The 19,347-nt window shown below is 44.5% G+C and overlaps 1 protein-coding gene across 1 annotated transcript in view; it reads right to left on the bottom strand.

The window, feature by feature from the left end:
- FLT1 (fms related receptor tyrosine kinase 1) overlaps positions 1-19,347 on the bottom strand; it is a 310,221-nt gene that overhangs the window by 221,406 nt on the left and 69,468 nt on the right. Inside the window, exon 7 of the mRNA XM_069202204.1 lies at positions 10,988-11,156. Coding sequence (XP_069058305.1) covers positions 10,988-11,156 — 169 coding nt within the window. The remainder of the gene's footprint in view (positions 1-10,987; positions 11,157-19,347) is intronic.

Below are 19,347 nucleotides of genomic sequence, written 5' to 3'. Positions count from 1 at the left end.
CCAAGATGAAAAACACACCATAATTCACCTTTACCCATGTGTACTTCTATGTTATGTATGGCACCCACAATGGAACCTGCTTTCAGCTAATATGCAGGGGCATAGGAATAATGGGTAAGCCTGTCCAAAAGGTAAAAACTTACCTGCCAACTTGGACCAACTCCCAGCACCTTCCCTGCCTTCCTACCCCCCTTTTGTAGTTGTGCTTTATACTTTTAGTCAAAGCAGGCAAGCAGAGCTGCGCCAACAGGCTCTCCGAGAGCCCAGTCAGCTCGGCGTGAAAGGTCTTTATGATGTAGCAATAGCGGGTAACTGGTTTTGTTATCAACTGTTGCTACGTAGTGAATTACGATATCTGGAAACTGAAATAAATTATAACTGCTCTGTGTGACAGTCATACATAACAAATTCACAAATTATTTCACTTATACATAGAGTGGGCCTTGGTGTGACCCACCAAAGTAATTGCCTTTCACCTCATGCTTTTGGCTCTTCAGTGTACATTCCACCTCCTATAGAGTGCTGGACTTATAAAAGATGAGGGACTATTTTACATCTCAAATGTACTCTGAATCATCACATATTAAAATATTTACTTTAGAGATGCGTTCTATACAAAATAAAATCTTTTTTTTTTTTTGCACTGCAAGCAAGGTCAGGGCTCAAAATGCAAGCCAGACCTATTGGCTTTGTCCATGCTTGTACAAAGTGGTGACTAGACCATTTCAGTAATTGCTTCTGCCATAGTCCAATCCCCCTAAAATGAGCACAAGTACCCACTACCTGCAACCACCGGCATAAATTAACCAAGTTGATTTAAAAAGTATTATTTTCAGTGCCTCAAATCCATGAAACTGTGTCCTCCCCCGCTACTTATACTGCACAGTGGTATATATATATGTATTGACTTAATTAGAAACCCTTTTGCGGTTTGATGATGGTCTCAGTTTGCCAGAAAAGCATGTGGTCCTACATTTATGGTGCTGAGGCAAGTACTCCCATATTTAAAGAATGCTTCAAAAGGGAAAAGGAATATATAGGAGATATAAGAGGCAATCCCACTACACTTGCCAGTTCAGACATTGAGAAAGCCCGGGTGTTTGAAGACTTCTATAAGACAGTATACACCGCAGCACACATACTGGACGAGGTACACCCCCCAAGTGACCAATACACAAAGTGAAATACCAGGTGAATCCATCACCGACGTAGAGGTACGGTTAGCAATAAACATCAAGTTGCACAAAGCGCCAGGACCAGATGGCCTTACAGCTCAATTTTACAGAACATTCGACTCCGACCTGATCCCCCATCTGACATCCCTCTCAACTATATAGCTTCCGAGGGGGCGATTATGCCTTCAATGAATGAAGCCCTACTCTCTGTAATCCCAAAGCAAGCGAAAGACCTGCATTTATATGGCCCCTACAGACCCATAGCTCTCTGAACCTGGACGCTAAACTCTACTCCTGTGTATTCACAGCATGACTGGATGTCTTGTTGCCCAATCTAATCCACCCAGAACAGTCAGGCTTTACTAAAGGTCACCAAACGCATGATAACTTGAGGAGGGTAATCCACTTGATGGGGAAAGTACACAAAAAGAGGATTCCAGCAATCTTACTACGCCTCAATGCCGAGAAGGCCTTCGATCGAGTGGACTGGCCCTTCTTGTTCCTTGTCTTTAAGCGATACGGCTTCTGAGAATGGTTCATAAGCATGATTAGAGCCAATTATGTGTCACCCACATCACGTGTATTGATAAACAGGACAAGTTCTAAACTTTTCCACCTGTGATGAGGATCTGGGCAAGGATGTCCCTTGTCTCCTCTGTTATTCGTGCTTAATATAGAACCTTTGGCAGTGTGAATACAAACTACACAAGAAATTCAAGGTGTGCCCTATGGATCCATGGAGCACAAGATCTCTTTCTCTGCTGATGACGTCCTATTGACACTCATTAACCTGACCACCTCACTAGCTGGCCTCCAGGGCGAGTTGACAGCTTTTGGGTTCAAAATTAATCTAGCAAAATCCTACATACTCAACTTGACATTACAAGTAGCTGACATGGAGACGCTAACAGTAGCAACCCCCTTTCAATGGACCAAGAGGGAGATTACCTATCTAGGTATTAGATTAGCACCACATATCACCGACCTCCATTGAGCTAACTTCCCTCCCTTCCTTACACAATTAAAAACTTACTTGAAGAGATGGGCCCGCTCTACCTCTCTTGGCTGGGATGAATATACACAATGAAATGACAGTACTCCCCAAACTACTTTATCTTTTTCAAAAACTACCATTTGACATGGTTAGAGAATTCTTCTTTACTACTTTCTTGTATAAATGCTGTTTACCCATTTCATCAGGCAGAATGGCAGAGCCTGACTACCCTGCAAGGTGTTTCAACTCTCGAGGGATCAGGGAGGTCTGGCTCTGCCAGACTCCCACCTCTACTATCAGACTGCTCAGGTAAGGGTTATCTCCAAATGGTCACTCTGCAAGACAGGCAAACACTAGCTTCACATGGATAGGGCAGTGGTGGGAAGGGTGATCTGGGACATCCTTTGGAAGCCCAGGTGGCTTTGCCCTCAGAATGCATATCTAAGCACCCATACTAAAATGACTCTTCAAATTTGGGATGAGGTCATTTGGCGTGCACACTGGACCACCTTCCCCTCACCCTATACACTGATCCATTACAATCCAGAATTCTCTCCAGCTCTACACCCAGGACCTTTCGATACATGGAGAGAGCGTAGAGGTCTTATGTTGGCTGACCTCTTTCACAATTGGGACATGTTGCGCTTCGAACACTGTCAAAGAGACTTTCACCTCCCCCACACAGAACACTTCCACTACACTCAATTGTGACACTGGGCACTGAAGCCTGCGGTCCGCTTAGCTGCCACGAGAGACTTACAACCTACTGAGCAGTTTGTTTGGCGAGCGAGCACAACTAGAGGAACTAAATCTTTCCTTTACTTTCTACAGCTTGTTACATTGAACTCCCCAAGCCTCGACATATGGCCTTCAGGGAGGATCTCCTGAGAGCTGAGATACCGGAGTAGAAATTCAACCGTTCCCTTGGTCTAAGGGAGGCCCACCTCATGATCCTATATGACTGGTACCTCTATCCTGCTAAATTACACAAAATCTTCCCACACACCCCTGACACCTGCAGGAGAGGTTGCGCCCTCTTAGGCGATTTTTGTCATATTTGGTGGTAGTGCCCCACCATTTGGCCCTTTTGGAACCAGATCCTTGCACAAGTTAAAGAAATACTGGGATACCCAATGCCAAACACGATTGGCTTTGCCTTATAAAGACTACGCGAAGCCTCGCTCAAATGCCAGACGAATTATGATATAGACATACTGTGGCTTTGTCTAGGAGCGTCTAAAATGGCCATTGCAGCAGCATGGAAAAAACTTGAAGCCCCAGCGATCACTCAATGGCACACACGGCTATGGCGAGCCCCTACTATGGAGACAATGGCCAATATATTCTCTGACAGTTACAAGAATTTTGAATTTGCTTAGGTCCCACTAGTCTCCTACCTCTTGAAAGGGCTACCACTAACAACATGCTTGACATGAACGAGGGAGTTACATTTCTTCCAATTTTAAATGCCATGAGTCAACACTGCTATATCCAACCCCCTCTGGCTGACTCTTCCTTTCACCAGCTAGAGTCCCCAGTGTTCAGCTGAGATACTTTGCTCATGACAAAGCCCCTATGGACGTCACCCTACCAACCCAGATTCTTATTAGATGATTAGGTTTATTGTATGTTGTTGACTATGTTTGTTTAAATTGTATTTGCAAGAAGCAATAGCAATAGGGGACAATATACCCCTGACCATGATACTGTGTATGTACAACTAGGCAATGTACGACCTTAGGGGCTAATCTATGAAAAGTTTGCTGATGGCTTTTTTTGTGTATCTATTTTTTATAATAATAACTTCAATAAAAACAATTTTGAGAATAAAGAATGTTTCAATTGCCTTTGAGTGCACATTTCACTAAAAAGCTTTTGGAAAACGCAATATGCTATAAATCGATAGTCCCATTATACATATATCATTCTGCAGCTGTGTAAGTCATCTGAGTGCACGAGGAGACACCCATTATCACTCTAAACTCAACTCACAAAGAGCCTTGGGGGGCCGCTGCCCGCCCTGCGGCCTCTGAGGACCCCAGTGGGCGCCAGTTATCGGTGCAGGTAGCATTAACCACGAGCGGTTCCCATCATAGCCGAGGCTGACGATGACAAGGGCAAGCAGGGCCCGCTGAAACACCATGTACGTATGTTGTAATGTGTTCAGCGAACTCCCACCCCGTGCAGAAGGGAAACATTCCTGAAGTAAAACACATACTGGAAAAAGACAATAGCCCCAAGCAGCGAACCACTTGGACTCCATACAGTCAGACCAGGAATGCGCGGAATTCTGAGTAAACAAGTCTGCTTATAAATCGTTTAACTCGCATGAAGTAAGACCTATTAGGCTGTGTCATGGAGTATGTATGCGACCCCTTAATGAACTGCACCCATGTTTACACGTCTCATTAGTGTCACCTAATTCATTAAATAAAACAAGACACAAATCAAAGAGATAATGCATGGCCACTTACTCTGACAGTCAGAAAAAAAATGTACTCGCGCACTGTAGAGGGGCAAGACTCCATCGGGAAAGGGTTAGGGAACTCATTTGTTTATAAGCCAATTGCCCTGTGTCTACATAAAAAAAAAAAAAAAAAAATATGTGCACTTTGGCCTTTCCCACAAAGTCTGTGACACATTCACAGGGCTCCTTCCAGACATGCTAACATGCTATTGAGAGAGATTATAAAGCGTGTTTTTTGTGCTGGAACAGGGTCGTTTTGGAAAATCGGGCACAGCACATTATCACTTTAGTGCAAGAGGTTTTAAGACAAGGTATTAAAAAAAGGGCAACGTTTTCTGCACTAAATAGTGACTGAATCATCCTAAGTGATTTTTCGTTTAATTAATTGTACTGATATAGTAGAAAATCAAGGAAGTTGAGTAGAACTAATATATCATCATGTTTCCCCTTTTCAGAGCTTCGGACAACCGCATTAGGGGCAGGAAGCGACAACAGAACTCTTGCCTAATCAATATTGGCCCTGCTGGCGTCTCCTGTGCCACCACCGCTGTGAAGGTGTTACTGCACTTCAGGAAATAGTTTTTTATGCTTTAAAAACTGGAACACGCACAGCTAAATGCTTAGATCCCCTTTGTTAGGAAGAGCGCCGCTATATATTTGTATGTATTATTTCCTTTATTCATTCTGCCTACTGAGTATATTTTCTCATAGATGTGACATGTATTTGTACCATTGCTAAATTCACCTAGAAATCAACCTACTTCAAAAGGCCATTCTTGTGAAATCTGAAGTCTGAAAACATACATTAGTTCAAACATTGCAGGTATGAATACATTAAAAATGGGAAATGTCCTAAACAACACGTTGTGAACAACGCAGATGTTTCCCACGCAAGCGTCGCCCTGCTTGCCTGAAGGATGACTGCCTTTTTCTGTGCCTTAACCACGCATGTGCTGAACTACACATATGCATGTTTAAGGCACAGAAAAAGGCAGAGTGGATCGGGAGAGGTCGCGGTGAGGTAAGTGGGGCTGGGGCAGGGTTGGGGAGTAGTTTTTAGGGAAGGGGTGGATTGAGGGCTTGGGGTGGGTGGTAGGGTTGGTCTATTTTTGTTTAGGGGCAAGGTAAAGGTTTTTTTTTTTTTTTTTTTTTAGCCCTTAGGGTGAGAGGCGGGTATTTTATTATTTAGGGGTGGGGAAGGTTTAAGGAAGGGCAGGAGGAAGAAGGAGGAAGGATCGGGAGAGGGACGCGGTGAGGTAAGTGGTGTTGAGGCAGGGTGGTGGGTAGTTTTTAGTGGTAGGGAGGATTAAGTGCTTAGGGTAGGTGGGGGGTCGGGGTAGTTTACTTATTAGGGGCAAGGTTTTAAGGCACAGGATGGGTGCAGGGTTACAAGGTAGTTTAGATTTTAGGGGTGGGGTTGAGGTGTCAGGGTAGGTTTTTTTTAGGGCTCAGGGTGGGTGGGGAGTCAGGGTAGTTTAGATTTTAGGGGTGGGGTGGGGATCGTTTTTTGTAGGGCTTAGGATGGGTGGGGGTCAGGGTAGTTTACTTATTAGGGTGGAAGGTTTTAGTGCTCAGGGTGGGTTTAGGGCTCTGTTTGGGGAAGTTTAGTTTGCAAGGGCAGGGGTGGGGTGGGGTTAGTTTATTTTAGGGCTCAAGGTGGGTGGGGGGTCGGGGTAGTTTGTTTTTTAGGGGCGGGGTGGGGGGTCGGGATAGTTTTCTTTTTAGCACTTAGAATGGGTGGGGGGCTCGGGTAGTTTCGTTATTAGGGGTAGGGGAGAGTTTTAGGGCTGAGGGTGGGGGGATCGGGTAGTTGTGAGGGATGGGGCAGGTTTTAGGGCTCTGGGCTGAGGGGTTGGGGTAGTTGTAAAGGTTGGGTTAGGGTTTTAGGGTTCAGGGCTGGTTGGAAGGGGCAGTTTGCAGGGCTGTGGACAGTTTTAGGGCTCAGGGTGGGTGGCTGTGGTAGGGGTAGTTTTAAGTAGAGGGCAAGGCTTTAGGCATTGGGAGGGGAGTCCGGTAGTTTCAGGGGCAGAGTGGGATCCGTTAGGTGGATTGGAGTAGTATGTGGTGGATTGGAGTTTTAGGGCTCAGGGCTGGGGGGAGTTTTGGCCCAGGGCTGGGAGGGTGGGAAGTGGCAGTTTTAAGGGCTGAGGTGGGGTGTTAAGGCCAAGGGCGGGGGAGGGGTAGAATTTACCTCGCATCTTCCTTTGCCATACATGCTTTTACAGAATTTGTTGTAAAGGTATTTGTGGTAAAGGCATGCATGGTAAAGACGCAGTCATTCTTAAGACCGTGTTTTTCAGGCCTATGAGCTTTAGGCATTCGTGCTTCCGTCATATAATCATTAAAAACCAGTGATGGCAGTATGTTGGGTTTTGAATTTTAGAAGGAGGGACTATGGCCCATTAGAACAATAATGCACTAAATGATATTAGTTGCAAGATACAACACACCCTTATGGTTTTCCATCTAAAACTTGGAAACTACCCAGACTTTTCTCCTTCCTTTTTTGCATAATTTATGTAGCACTGTAAGCCAGAAATGTCATTATAATGCGTGCTTTCTTGTGTCTGGAAAAGGCCATGTTTCTCTGGAGAGCTCTAATAAGGTGAAAACACATGGCAGGGACTGTTTTTATTCATTGCAGATTTGCTTGGATGGTATTTTACCAATCCAGAGCTGTAATATTGTGCCTAGAGTGGTAAAAGACTTCTATCATTTTTCAGCTCATCATGGATGGCACTAGCCAATTCTATGCTTAAAGACTTTGCTGCAAAATGGAAAAGGACTTTGGACTTTTCTAGCGCTTAGTGTGGATAGTACCATACCAATCCAATGCTTAAAACTCTGCTAGAAAAACAGACATTGTAAGTTAGTAGTTTTAGAGTGCTGGTGATAATAATAAATCTCTCTTTAATATCTATCTATCTATCTATCTATCTATCTATCTATCTATCTATCTATCTATCTATCTATCTATCTATCTATCTATCTATCTATATATATATACATATATATATATATATATATATATATTTATTCACTTATTCACTGAAAAAAACAAATGTTACAGAGACGTTATGGTTAGAAATAGAATTTTTTTAAAATAGAAATTCACCTAAAAAACCAAAGGTTGCACAGACGCTTTAGTTAGGCTCATATTTTGAGCGTCCCGAACCATAGAAATTTAGCAGTTATAGTTATAGTTATCTCAAGTAACTATAACTCGTGCCCTAAGGTAACTATAACTCGCTCCCCGCCATGCACAGCTGTCTGCTAAATTATTTTACTGCTAATGTTACATTGATATTATCAATTATGTTATCAAAGATGTCATAAGTGATGTATTATGTGGGGTAGTTAGCAGTGCATGGTGAGGGCAAGAGTTATAGTTACCTTAGGGCACAAGGTATGGTTACTTTTAGTTAGATTAGAGTGGATTGGAGTGGAGTGGATTGGATTGGAGTGGGGTGGATTGGATTGGAGTGAGGTGGGATGGATTGGAGTAGGGTGGGCTGGATGGGCTGTAGGGTGGCTGGATGGATTGGAGTGGATTGGAATGGGACAGAGTGGGTAGATTGGACTAGAGTAGGGCAGATGGGAGTGGGGCGGATTGGAATGGGGCAGATTGTTTTGGATTAAAGTGGGGCAGATTGGAGTGAGGTGGACTGGAGTGGAGCAGATTGTCTTGGATTGGAGTGGCACAGATTATTTTGGATTGCAGTGGGGCAGTTTGGAGTGAGGCAGATTGTTTTGGATTGGAATGCAGCAGATTGCAGTTGGGCAGACTGTTCTGGATTGTGGCAGATTGTTTTGGATTGGAGTGAGGCAGATTGGTTTGGATTGGAGTGGGGCAGATTGAAGTGAGGTGGAAGGGAGTGGGGCATAGTTTAGGATTGGAGTGGGGGTATTATTTTGGAATAGAGTAGGCAGATTGGAGTGTGGTGGATTGGAGTGGGACAGATTGTTTTGGATTGGAGTGAGGCAGACTGGAGTGTGGTGGATTTGAGTGGAACAGATTGTTTTGATCGGAGTGGGGCAGATGGGAAGGGAGGAGACTGGAGTGGGGAAGATTGTTTTGGATTAAAGTGGGACAGATTGGAGTGAGGTGGCTGGACTGGTGCAGGTTGTTTTGGATTGGAGTGGGGCACATTGTTTTGGATTACAGTGTGGCAGACTAGAGTGGGGCAGAATGTTCTGGATTGGAATGCAACAGATTGCAGTGGGGCAGACTATTTTGGATTTGGGCAGATTGTTTTGGGATTGGAATGGGGCAGATTGTTTTGGAACGGAAAGGGACATATTGGATTGGAGTAGATCGAAGTGGGACATATTGTTTTGGATTGGAGTGGGGCAGATTGTTCTGGATTAAAGTGGGGCAGATTGGTGTGAGGTGGACTGAGGTGGGGCAGATTGTTTGGGACTAGAGTGGACAGATTTTTTTGGATTGCAGTGGGGCAGATTGGAGTGGGGCAGATTGTTTTGGATTGGAGTGCAATATATTGCTCTGAGGCAGACTGTTTTGGATAAGGGCAAATAGTTGAGACTAGAGTGGAACAGATTAGAGTTGGGTAGGTGAGAGTGGCAAATGTTATCTTGGATTTTAGTGGGGCATATTGTTTTGGGTCGGAGTGGGGCAGATTGATTTGAACTAGAGTGGGGCAGATTGTTTTGGAGTGGTGCAGTTTTTTTGGATTACAGTGGGGTGAATTGGAGTGGGGCAGATTAGACTGTGGTGGGCTGTGAGGACTAGTGCGGGTGGGTTAGACTGGATTGCAGTGAGTCGTTTGGATTGGAGTGAGGTGGGTTGGGGTGGATTGTAGTGGGGCAGATTGGAGGTGGATGCATTGCGGTGTACTGCGCGATTATGTGTTAAAGCATCATTTCATAAATTACATATAATAAAAAAACAATGCTGCATTGCAATATTTCAAACAAGATAATCGTAATCTTTTGAGAAGAGTGTCGATGAGCAAAAACAAAATAAAGCATGAGTGGAAAGTGAGAAAAGGCGATTTGGCAAAATAAAAGAGAGTTAGTTATAAAAAAGAAAACTTTGCTATTTTGTTTGTCCTGCTAGGCACATTTAGACCAGTCACATGCCTTCTGTTTCAAGGGCATGAGAAATTTCAAAGAACAAAATAGTACTTCAATCTCGTCGGGAGCTGCAGAGGGCACTGATTAAGTTGAATCAATCACTGCTTGGTCTCTGCTACACAGACACAAACAGGAATGAGGCCAGGCCTGAAGTGGACTAACTACGAGGCTGTAAAGAAGACTGTCAGGCAAGCTAACAAATGGTGAGCAACAGGCAGGCTCCAAGCCCTTTTGCTGTAACCAACAGAGTCTCGCAAGCGAGGTGCAAGCTCTGCCAGGCTCGACCCTAAAAGTGTCAGGAATTTCTTATCAAGCTGTGTATTGGTAGGATGTAATTCTCCTATGACATAGCACTGATGGTTAAATTACTGTATAATTAAGTGTTTCCCTGTAATGCCTAGCCTAACAATAACTGCTAATTTGCTTATTTAATTAGAGATTTTTATAAGGCTAAAAAATAATGAACACAAACTTGAGGAATAATTAGCATCAGTGCTTGTGCTCTGAAAAAGTATAATTTTGATTCCTCTTGTGAGTGTTTACTAAGCCTGACCACATAATGCAGTGGGTCCTACAACATGCACGCGCTAGTAATGAGAGCTCTCCTTACCGGGGCTAATTAGGTTTTTGCTGCTAGATTTCAAATGTCCAGGCAATAAAACTGTTTTGGAATAGTCTGGTGGCTTACCATGCATAGGAACGAAGTTCAGAAACTCAGCAGCAGCTGATTTTGGACAACCTGTAGTTTCCTCATCAAGTGATACTTCTTAGGCAACGGATTGAACTCAAGTTTCCTAGTTTTTGGCATAGCTCGTGATGCACTCTTTTTGGGAAAGGAACACTTTTCATCAGAATATATGTGTTTGTTTCTGTGATCAATCCCCTGGCTATGTAGTAGCACCTATCTGTAGACTCTGTGGAGACACCCATGTGGGTGTCCTATTGCTGGCCATAGATTTTCCACTACGCAGCTAGGCTGCACACAAAGGGTTACTTACAACCTTACAAAATTCTCAAATTCCCATCACGTACATCTTAGGATTTTGTAAGGTAAGTAAGAAGTCACAATTCTCCCTTATATGCAGTGCTCTTGCTGAGGTGATGTATCTCTTTTTTGCAAATCAGGCCCACTTAATGTAAAATGTAAAAACATTTAGGATCTTCGATATCTGGCATACGAAATAGACTATGTGAAAAGTGAGAGAAGGTGCTAGAGAATCAAGGACAAATAATTTTGCTCATTCAGTCATCACTTACCATATATGTGCACAGTTGTGTTGACGGATTTTTCCACTGCTCCACTATTCACACGACATATGTAAAGCCCCTTATCAATGTCACGGGCCTTCTCAATAACAAGACTGCTATAGATTATGTTGCCTTCCTTTTGGGTAATCCTTTGAGTTATTGACGACCCCTTACTTGCCTTAAAAGAAATGACAAATGTTTTAATGATTGACCTCATGTATCACAAATAGGTATGCAATGGCTATATAACGTGTACTGTATATTCAGACAGTCTAGAAATGGTAAGACTGCACAGAAAAACACAGTATAACCAAAGTATCATATTTAATATTAGGTTGAGCTGTGTTATTTATAAAGTTTCACACTACAACCTCACCACTTCAAAATGCTAATATACTCTAAGATTTACATTTTATGCCCATGATCACAAGTTGTGCAGACTGTCTGTCAAAGGTTGTTCTTAATGCAGGATACTATGAACTCTCAAGATAAAATGGAAAATGATGTTGAATTTCAGAAAAGTGCCAAATAATAAATAATGTTCTTGCCTTGGGTTTTCAAATTATTAGAGGGAGTTAATGTTCATGCAAAAATTATAATCAAAAATATTATTTGCATTGCAATAGAAATGACAATATGATATGCTGATGAACGAGGTATGATAATGCTACCATTTAAAATTTGAATTTGCATCCGCAAAAAAATGGTGGATTCCTACTCGCTATACTTGTGGTTTCTCATCCCCATTTATAGGTGGGGGAACTGGTTCCTCTGCCCCATGTAGAGGTTGGAGAACTGCTGGATTTATGTGTAGAGCCTCAACTGGCTTTAACGGGGGCCATACTTGTTTCACCTGCTCAGCAAAGCTTGTTTTTTGAATGACAAACTCCTAAAGAGGGAATTTGTTACTGAAAAACCACAAAATCCAATGCCCCTGGCATGCAACAGAGAGTATATTCCTGTACATTGGGGGCATTGCCATTAATTGAATCCTCACCCGCTACTTCCCCAATCATTGATGGAAAAGTGGGGGGACACTGTCTAGATTCAGGATGTGATCACAGAGAGTACAGTACTTGACCAACCATTTTTTGCCGAATATTCAGACTTTCCAGGATTACGCATGAGCTCTGACTAAGGTATTTAGGGGGTGATTCTAACTCTGGCAGGCGGCGGAGGCCGCCCGCCAGAGATCCCCCCTCCAGAACACCGCTCCGTGGTCAGGAGACCGCCGCGGTGATTCTGGGTTTCCCACTGGGCTGGCGGGCGACCGCCAAAAGGCCGCCCGCCAGCCCAGTGGGAAACAACCCTCCATGAGGATGCCGGCTCCGAATGGAGCCGGCGGAGTGGAGGATGTGCGACGGGTGCAGTGGCACCCGTCGCGTATTTCAGTGTCTGCTCAGCAGACACTGAAATACAAAGTGGGGCCCTCTTACGGGGGCCCCTGCAGTGCCCATGCCATTGGCATGGGCACTGCAGGGGCTCCCAGGGGCCCCACGACACCCCATACCGCCATCCTGTTCCTGGCGGGAGAACCGCCAGGAACAGGATGGCGGTATGGGGTGTCAGAATCCTCCATGGCGGCGCAGCAAGCTGCGCCCCCATGGAGGATTCCTTTGGGCAGCGGAAAACCGGCGGGAGACCGCCGGTTTTCCATTTCTGACCACGGCCAAACCGCCGCGGTCAGAATGCCCTGCGGGGCACCGCCAGCCTGTTGGCGGTGCTCCCGCCGACCCTGGCCCGCCGGGGTCAGAATGACCCCCTTAATCTTGTGCCTCATGAACAGATTAATGGAGAATACTACTTCAAGTGGAGAAATCAGCAGAACCACTTCTTTATACTGGCTGTATGTCAGAATATTGACGGCAAAAACCTTGGCCAGACAAAGTATTAACTACCTGAATACCTGAATACTTTGAATGTAAGTATATATATATATATATATAAATGAGTAAGATTAGTTTACTATTCTTAACTCCATCTCTATGTACCTTGCAAATATATATATATATTGCATAGGTACATATTTGTGAAGTCTAGTAAACCTGTATGTACATGTGTATTTAATCTACAGGATTTTTTGGAAGTCAATATTTTGGCCACAATATTTTGGCAGGTCGTTATTTAAATCTAGATATTTCGGTAGTAAACTGTTATGCAGAAGTGTCAGTGGTAGCTTGTCGGAGGTTTCATCTGAATCATCTCAGGAAAATCTGAGAGGCTGAATGCAAATATTTTCAGGGAAGTACCACCAGACCTAAATGTGATAGAGAAGCCTTTCATACACTCAAAACTGCAGAGGAGAAAGCTATGTTTGCGAGTTCTGAAGGCAGAGAAGACGTCAAACAGCATCAACACTGCATTATTAAATTTTGATAAGTTTTTCCACAGGTCCTAGGAGGTTGTTTTGAGGATTGCGATGGAACACCACTTCTCCCCATCTAAGAACAAATAAATGTCAGGACAGTGTAACACAATGCATGTTCTTATTAGTTAATTCATTTCCACTATCCTATTTCAATAATGAGCATTTGTCAATAGTGAGATCACTGCCTTCAAATGCATAGTAAAAAGATACAGAGCCAAATTACCCTATCAGGTTTCCTTCAAATGCCTTATCTAAAAACGCAAACCCATCATCTGAGCAGTGATAAATATTCTAATCGAGTTTACATTGTCCTCATTTCATTTGATTTTATCGGTACCACAGCAATTGGAATCCTTATTTTTTGTTATTTATTAAAGAGGTGGCGAGAAAACATAACAACCTAGAAATGCTGTACATTGCAGCACTGAAGTTAGAAAGGTAACTTCTCATTGCTAATGATAACTCTGGTTTTAGCTGTAAGGTCATTGCCATTTACACTCTCAATTAGTTGTGAGCCATGATCATAATTCTTGGGTAAAGGAATAAGGTATTTACCAGACTCTGTAAATAACAACACTTCAGGATGGACTACTATTTATGAGGCCTGGTGAAGGCTATTACCGACACTTCAGGCTGAAGCAGTTACTCGGCCTGGTAAGTACCTCCTATAAACTCGGAAATGGGGCATAACATGAATAATTTAGAGCTTACTACACCACATTTAGCTTGCTCTTCTAATTACTGGGTATTCCACCTCCCATATCACCTCATTAACCTCCTCCCTGGTAATTTCTGGCAGGTTTGACCAGTGGACCTGATGAGAGCTTTCGATGTGTGGCATTTATCACAACTGATAAATTACTAGGTGTGGTAAACTCTACACTACTGAGAATTATTTTGCCATGATATCTTGAATGCAAAGTAGTTACTACCCGACAAGGAGTAAATCCAGGAGTGATTGGTAGTTAAGGACGGAGAGGTCCTTCTCCTCCACCCCATCTTTTTCCAACACATGAAGAGTATTTGTCAGGCTGAGCAAAGGTCAGCCTGACAGATACTCTTAATGTCTCGGTCAGGCAGCAAGGAGCTGTATATGTGCTAAATTTGCAGCTGCCTGGCTACCTGACCCAAAGTTTACTGGGCTAAATATTTCATAGCCCTGTGAGCATGATCTCCTCAGCCCAACAAAATGCTGTAAGGTCCTCCTCCTCCTCATGATGAGGGGGCACGTCTCTGATAGACTCAGACCCGGCACTTCAGTTTTACGCCCTGAAGTATCAAGGCTGAGAGTCCATCAATGACACTCGTCGCAAAGTAGAGTGAGATCAGCAAGTCGCAGAGTAACAGAAGGTCCTCCTTTTGAAAGCTGAACGATGACAAGGTCAGCCAATGAGAAGAGGCAGTGTGATCTTCTTGTTTTCCCTTCTCTGAAGCCTCCAGGACGCACCGAGCCTTCCTTTCCACCACATGAGATCACTGTTGGCCTAGTACGTTTTTTTAATGTGCGGGAGGTGCATGTATGTTGGTATGAATGTATATGTATTTGTGCATTCTTACTGTGTATACATTTGTACGTGCATGTCAATGGTGGTTGTATGTGTGCAAACTTGTGAATGGATGGGTGTGAGTGAGTGCATATGTGAATGGCTGTATGTAGAATAGAATGTGTGTGTGATGTGCCTGCCCCACCACTACCGTACTCCAGATCATGAGCAGCCACTGAAACTCTGAAGTACACCAAAGGAGCATATTAGTTTTCGTCATATGTATCCCAGAGGCATTTTTAGGTCAAGCATAGATAGTGCGTGCGCTGTTGCTTAGCGACCTGTTGTAGGTGGTTTGCGAGGTTCAGCTCCTCCCACTCATTATGATTTGTGTATGCCAGTGTCCTTTGAAAATCCTTGCTTGCTACTGGGTAATCGTACTCTTTGTCCCACCTTTTTTCTTTTTTGTCTCCTCCCAGGAGATCGGACCAACTACTTTCTAAATACACGGCTCACCATTTTAAGATGTGTTTATGGACTACTTTGGTCTTTCCTCTGGGGCACTGGAAAGAAGTGCTTGTCTTTCCGAGCTCTGCTGTGAACTTGGTTGTAAATCTTATCTTGTCATATTTGCTGTGCATTCCAAGACTTTCCTCCCTCCTCCATGCTGTCTTACTCGTTTGTTTACATTGCAGATGTAATTATTGCTTTACCTGGAGGCCGTGCACCTTTTAATGATGCGCCAGCTTTCATTTTCACCATTGCATGTTGTTTCCAGCATGTGGCAGCCTGCTCGCCCTCGGCCATCTCTCTCCACCACCCCTCCAAGGTTGCTGCTTGTATTTTAAGTGATTTGCCCCAAATCACAGGATGTTGAGCTGACGCCAAGACTCCAACTCTCGAGTTGGCTGCTTTGACCACACGCCTTTCGCAGCATGTTTGACTCAGTTTCATTGCTTGTTTTTTAAATGTTGCCAGATTGAGTAATTTATAAGCTCAAATGCTGTTCGAGTCACATTGCCGTATGCTAAGATCTCGGCTATTTGTTGTTTAGTGTGGCCTCAAAGGTGTTGCTCTTACATCAGGGGACTGAAACCTGGTTGCGATCTCAGCAGCCGGAAATCACTCCGTGAATGTTACCCTCACTGGCACATGCGCAGTGCTCACCTCCAGCGATACGCAATCTCTATGTATATTTTCACCACCACAACATATTAAGTGAATTTCTCTTTATTTTGCTTCCTTTGTAATGGTTCGTTTACATTGCCATCTATGAAACTGTTCTTATTATTTCTCTGCCTGCAGACTTGCTCCAGCGATGTACCATTAAGGCCGGCGCTGCTGCGTGTATTGACTTGTGATGAAGTCACACAGTGAAGGAAGTTGAGCTAACTGCATTTCAAGATTGTTAGCTGTGGCTCTTGGATGCTTATATGGCCTGATTAGCTCCGATCTCGCAGAGTACAGCCAACAGCTCCTATCGTTTCCACACCAGAACGGAAACTAGGCACATTTCTTCCGCAGCCATCTCTCTTTGGGAGGAGAGTATTTGGACAAGATAGTATCTTATTTTGTGCAACCAGAGCTCTAAATTTGCACAACTCTCACTGCGTCGTAGGAATGGTGTCTAGGTGCCTGGTACAAATAAAGCTATGTGCCTTGTTACTATAGCAATCCTGTTCTTTTGTGAACTTTTTAAATATATTTCAACCTAGATTCAACACTTATGCTCTGGACAGTTTCTCAGCTGCTCTGTTTTTCAGTGTTTTGAAGACACTCTTTGGAGCGCGTGACTGAAAATGTTGTTGCTTGTTTTAAGACGTGTATGGGAAGTGTGTGGGGTTTGGAATGTGATTTAAACATGGTGCGACAGCAGCGCACATAAGCATGAGAAAATGTTGCTAATCAGCGACTCGGCACCCGGAAAGCTCCGGGACCGCACAAGATGCTTGCAATGCTTGTTTTTTTGTTCTCATTGAAACCCACGGAGCAGTCAGGGGCCTGGGCCACAGCGCTCCTCTCACTGACATCATGTGCCCATCGCCACACTGTGGGGACCGTCTACTCTCCTCTCAGCAGCCACTAATCAGACCTGGGATCTACAGGATGCCTCAATCAACATGAAAGAGCCGCGAACGCAAAACCGCCAAACCTCAGAGCTGCTGTCACATTTCTTATCAGCCAAACAGTGACTCCCGGAGAATTGTCTCGTGAATGACAAATGCTCGCGGCGGCCCTTCGGTTTGGAACCGGGATATAACACGTCCGATATAATCCACTTGTTACTGTCAAAAAGGATGAAGATTGTTTGGATGAAGGTCTGTAAATAAGATCTTGCCGAGTCGGATAGCAATATAAACATACTTGGGGCGGTGCCTCGCAGTCTGCTGGTAGCCCTATTAAAACTCCATGCAGAATGCATACTGTAAAAACATTACAGCTCGCCCCTCCGGCCTGCTAGCGTGTGACACGTTTTTGTCACTTCGTCGTATTCAGCAACTCCAATTCCCTAGGCAGGAAAGTGTGCCGGCGGCGATCTGGACTCTTCAATATACACAAACGTGGACATATTTCATCGCCCCATACTCTCTCCGCCTCGGATCCGGACCCCACGCTCAAATCCGAGATTCGGTGACTGGCGTCATAGCAGCGGCATGCAAAACGTGAAAAGTTTTTTAAACTCAAATTCTTTCGTCATTATTTTTTTTACGACAAGAGAACAAACATATCTATCCATGGCTTCTCCTTGTGTTTTTGTCCTTGCGTGCAATTTACCGCCACATCTTTGTAAATAACTAGACGTGGGCGAGCCAACAAATTATCAGACAGCCAGAGCCCAGCCAAGGGTCTGGTCCGGATCTTAGAGCCCTTGCACGAGCAGAGCCATGAACATGTTTGCCATGTAAACCATGCACCAAACGTCAGGTAAAATATAATAAAAACTCTTTCTTTATGATGTTGAAGCTTCGACAGTAATACACCACTGCATAGCACTGCAATGAGAAGCACTTAATAAAAGTTATTTTTAAACATGACCAGTTACATTACCCAAGATCACATTCATTGTTTATAGACATGAAGAGGTTAAGGCCTTAATGATGGAATTGGCGGTAAAAATGCCTACTGCGGTGGTGACTGCCGCCAAAAGACTGTCACCGCGGCTACCATCCGTCCCCCATACTATTATCACTGCCGGACTTCCGCCACAAGGGCGGAAAACCCAGCAGTGATCATAGTGGTGGATGGTGGTAAGGTGGCGCTGCTACCACCAGCACCGCCAAGCCAGTAGACCGCTGCCAGCCTTATCATGACCTGTGATATGGCCTGGCGGTGTTCTGCTGATGGATGCTGCTTGCAGTAGGAGCACCCCTTCCTGTTCCCTGCCGGAAGACCACCTGAAAGAAGGTAAGTTGGGCTTCCGACAGGGGAGGGGGGGGTTTGTGTGTGTGTGTGGGGGGGGGGGTTGTGTGCATGAATGTGTGAGTGTGTGCATGAATGTGTCAGTGTGTGTAGTGTTGTTTGCGTGGGTGTATTCATGTGTGTGAATGCGTGTAAGAATGGTGAATTGAGTGCTTGTTCGCATGTCAGTGTGAATGTGTGTGCGAATGTGTGCGCGAATGTGTGCGAGCATGACTGGATGTATGTGTGTATGACTGCATGTATGCCAGTGTGAGTGAGTGGGTGTATGCGTGGGGCCTGTCTGAGTGTGTCTGCGTGTATGGGGGGTGAGGGGATTGGAAGGGGAGAGTGTGGATGGAGGGGGGCGTCTGGGGAGTGTTGGGGGAGTGGGTGAGCCGCCTACCAGTGACAGGGAAGGAATTCCCTGTCACCGGTAGGGCCTACCGCCATGGTTTTCATTGTGTTGCTAACGCCACGAAAACCATGATGGTAGGCTGGCTCAAAATGCCGCCAGCGGTACTATAGCGGCCGCCGGGCTGGAGATTGACATCTCTGGCCCAGTGGCTTCTACCGCCATGGTGGTCTGAGTGGAGAAGTCCACTCTCATAATGTGGCGGTATGTACTGCTAGCCTGTTGGCGGTACTGCCGCCGCATTACCACTCTTGGTAGAGTGTGAGGGGCAGGCAGAAGCTACATGAAAGCCCGACTTCTTATGGGCTCAAGGTTCCCACAGGACCTCAAGCTCAGCCAGAGCCAGAGCCAGACTTCAGGCTCGAGCGTGGCTATATCTTTCAGTGTTTCACCCGCCTCTATATGTTACCCAAAGCTGCCTTTTTCCATCATGTTTATACATAGCGTGTATAACATCATTAACTTACTGAATTAGAAAACATTTAAGGTTTTGTTTTCCTGAAATGGTGCATTTCCACATTGAATTATAATTATTTCTAGTTACTTCAGTGCTTCATACTGCATTTCTGCAGTTTCTAGGCACTGTAAATAACAGTTCCTACTATTGCTCAATCTAATGATTATCAGTTTACCGATCTCAGAAGGATGGAAGGCTGAGCTGGTTTTGCCAGGATTTGAACACTGAACCTTCATGTTTTGATACTGA

This window comes from Pleurodeles waltl, chromosome 8 (genome assembly GCF_031143425.1).
Source record: "Pleurodeles waltl isolate 20211129_DDA chromosome 8, aPleWal1.hap1.20221129, whole genome shotgun sequence".
NCBI classification, from domain to species: Eukaryota; Metazoa; Chordata; class Amphibia; order Caudata; family Salamandridae; genus Pleurodeles; species Pleurodeles waltl.
This window is presented reverse-complemented; position numbering and strand designations above follow the sequence as displayed.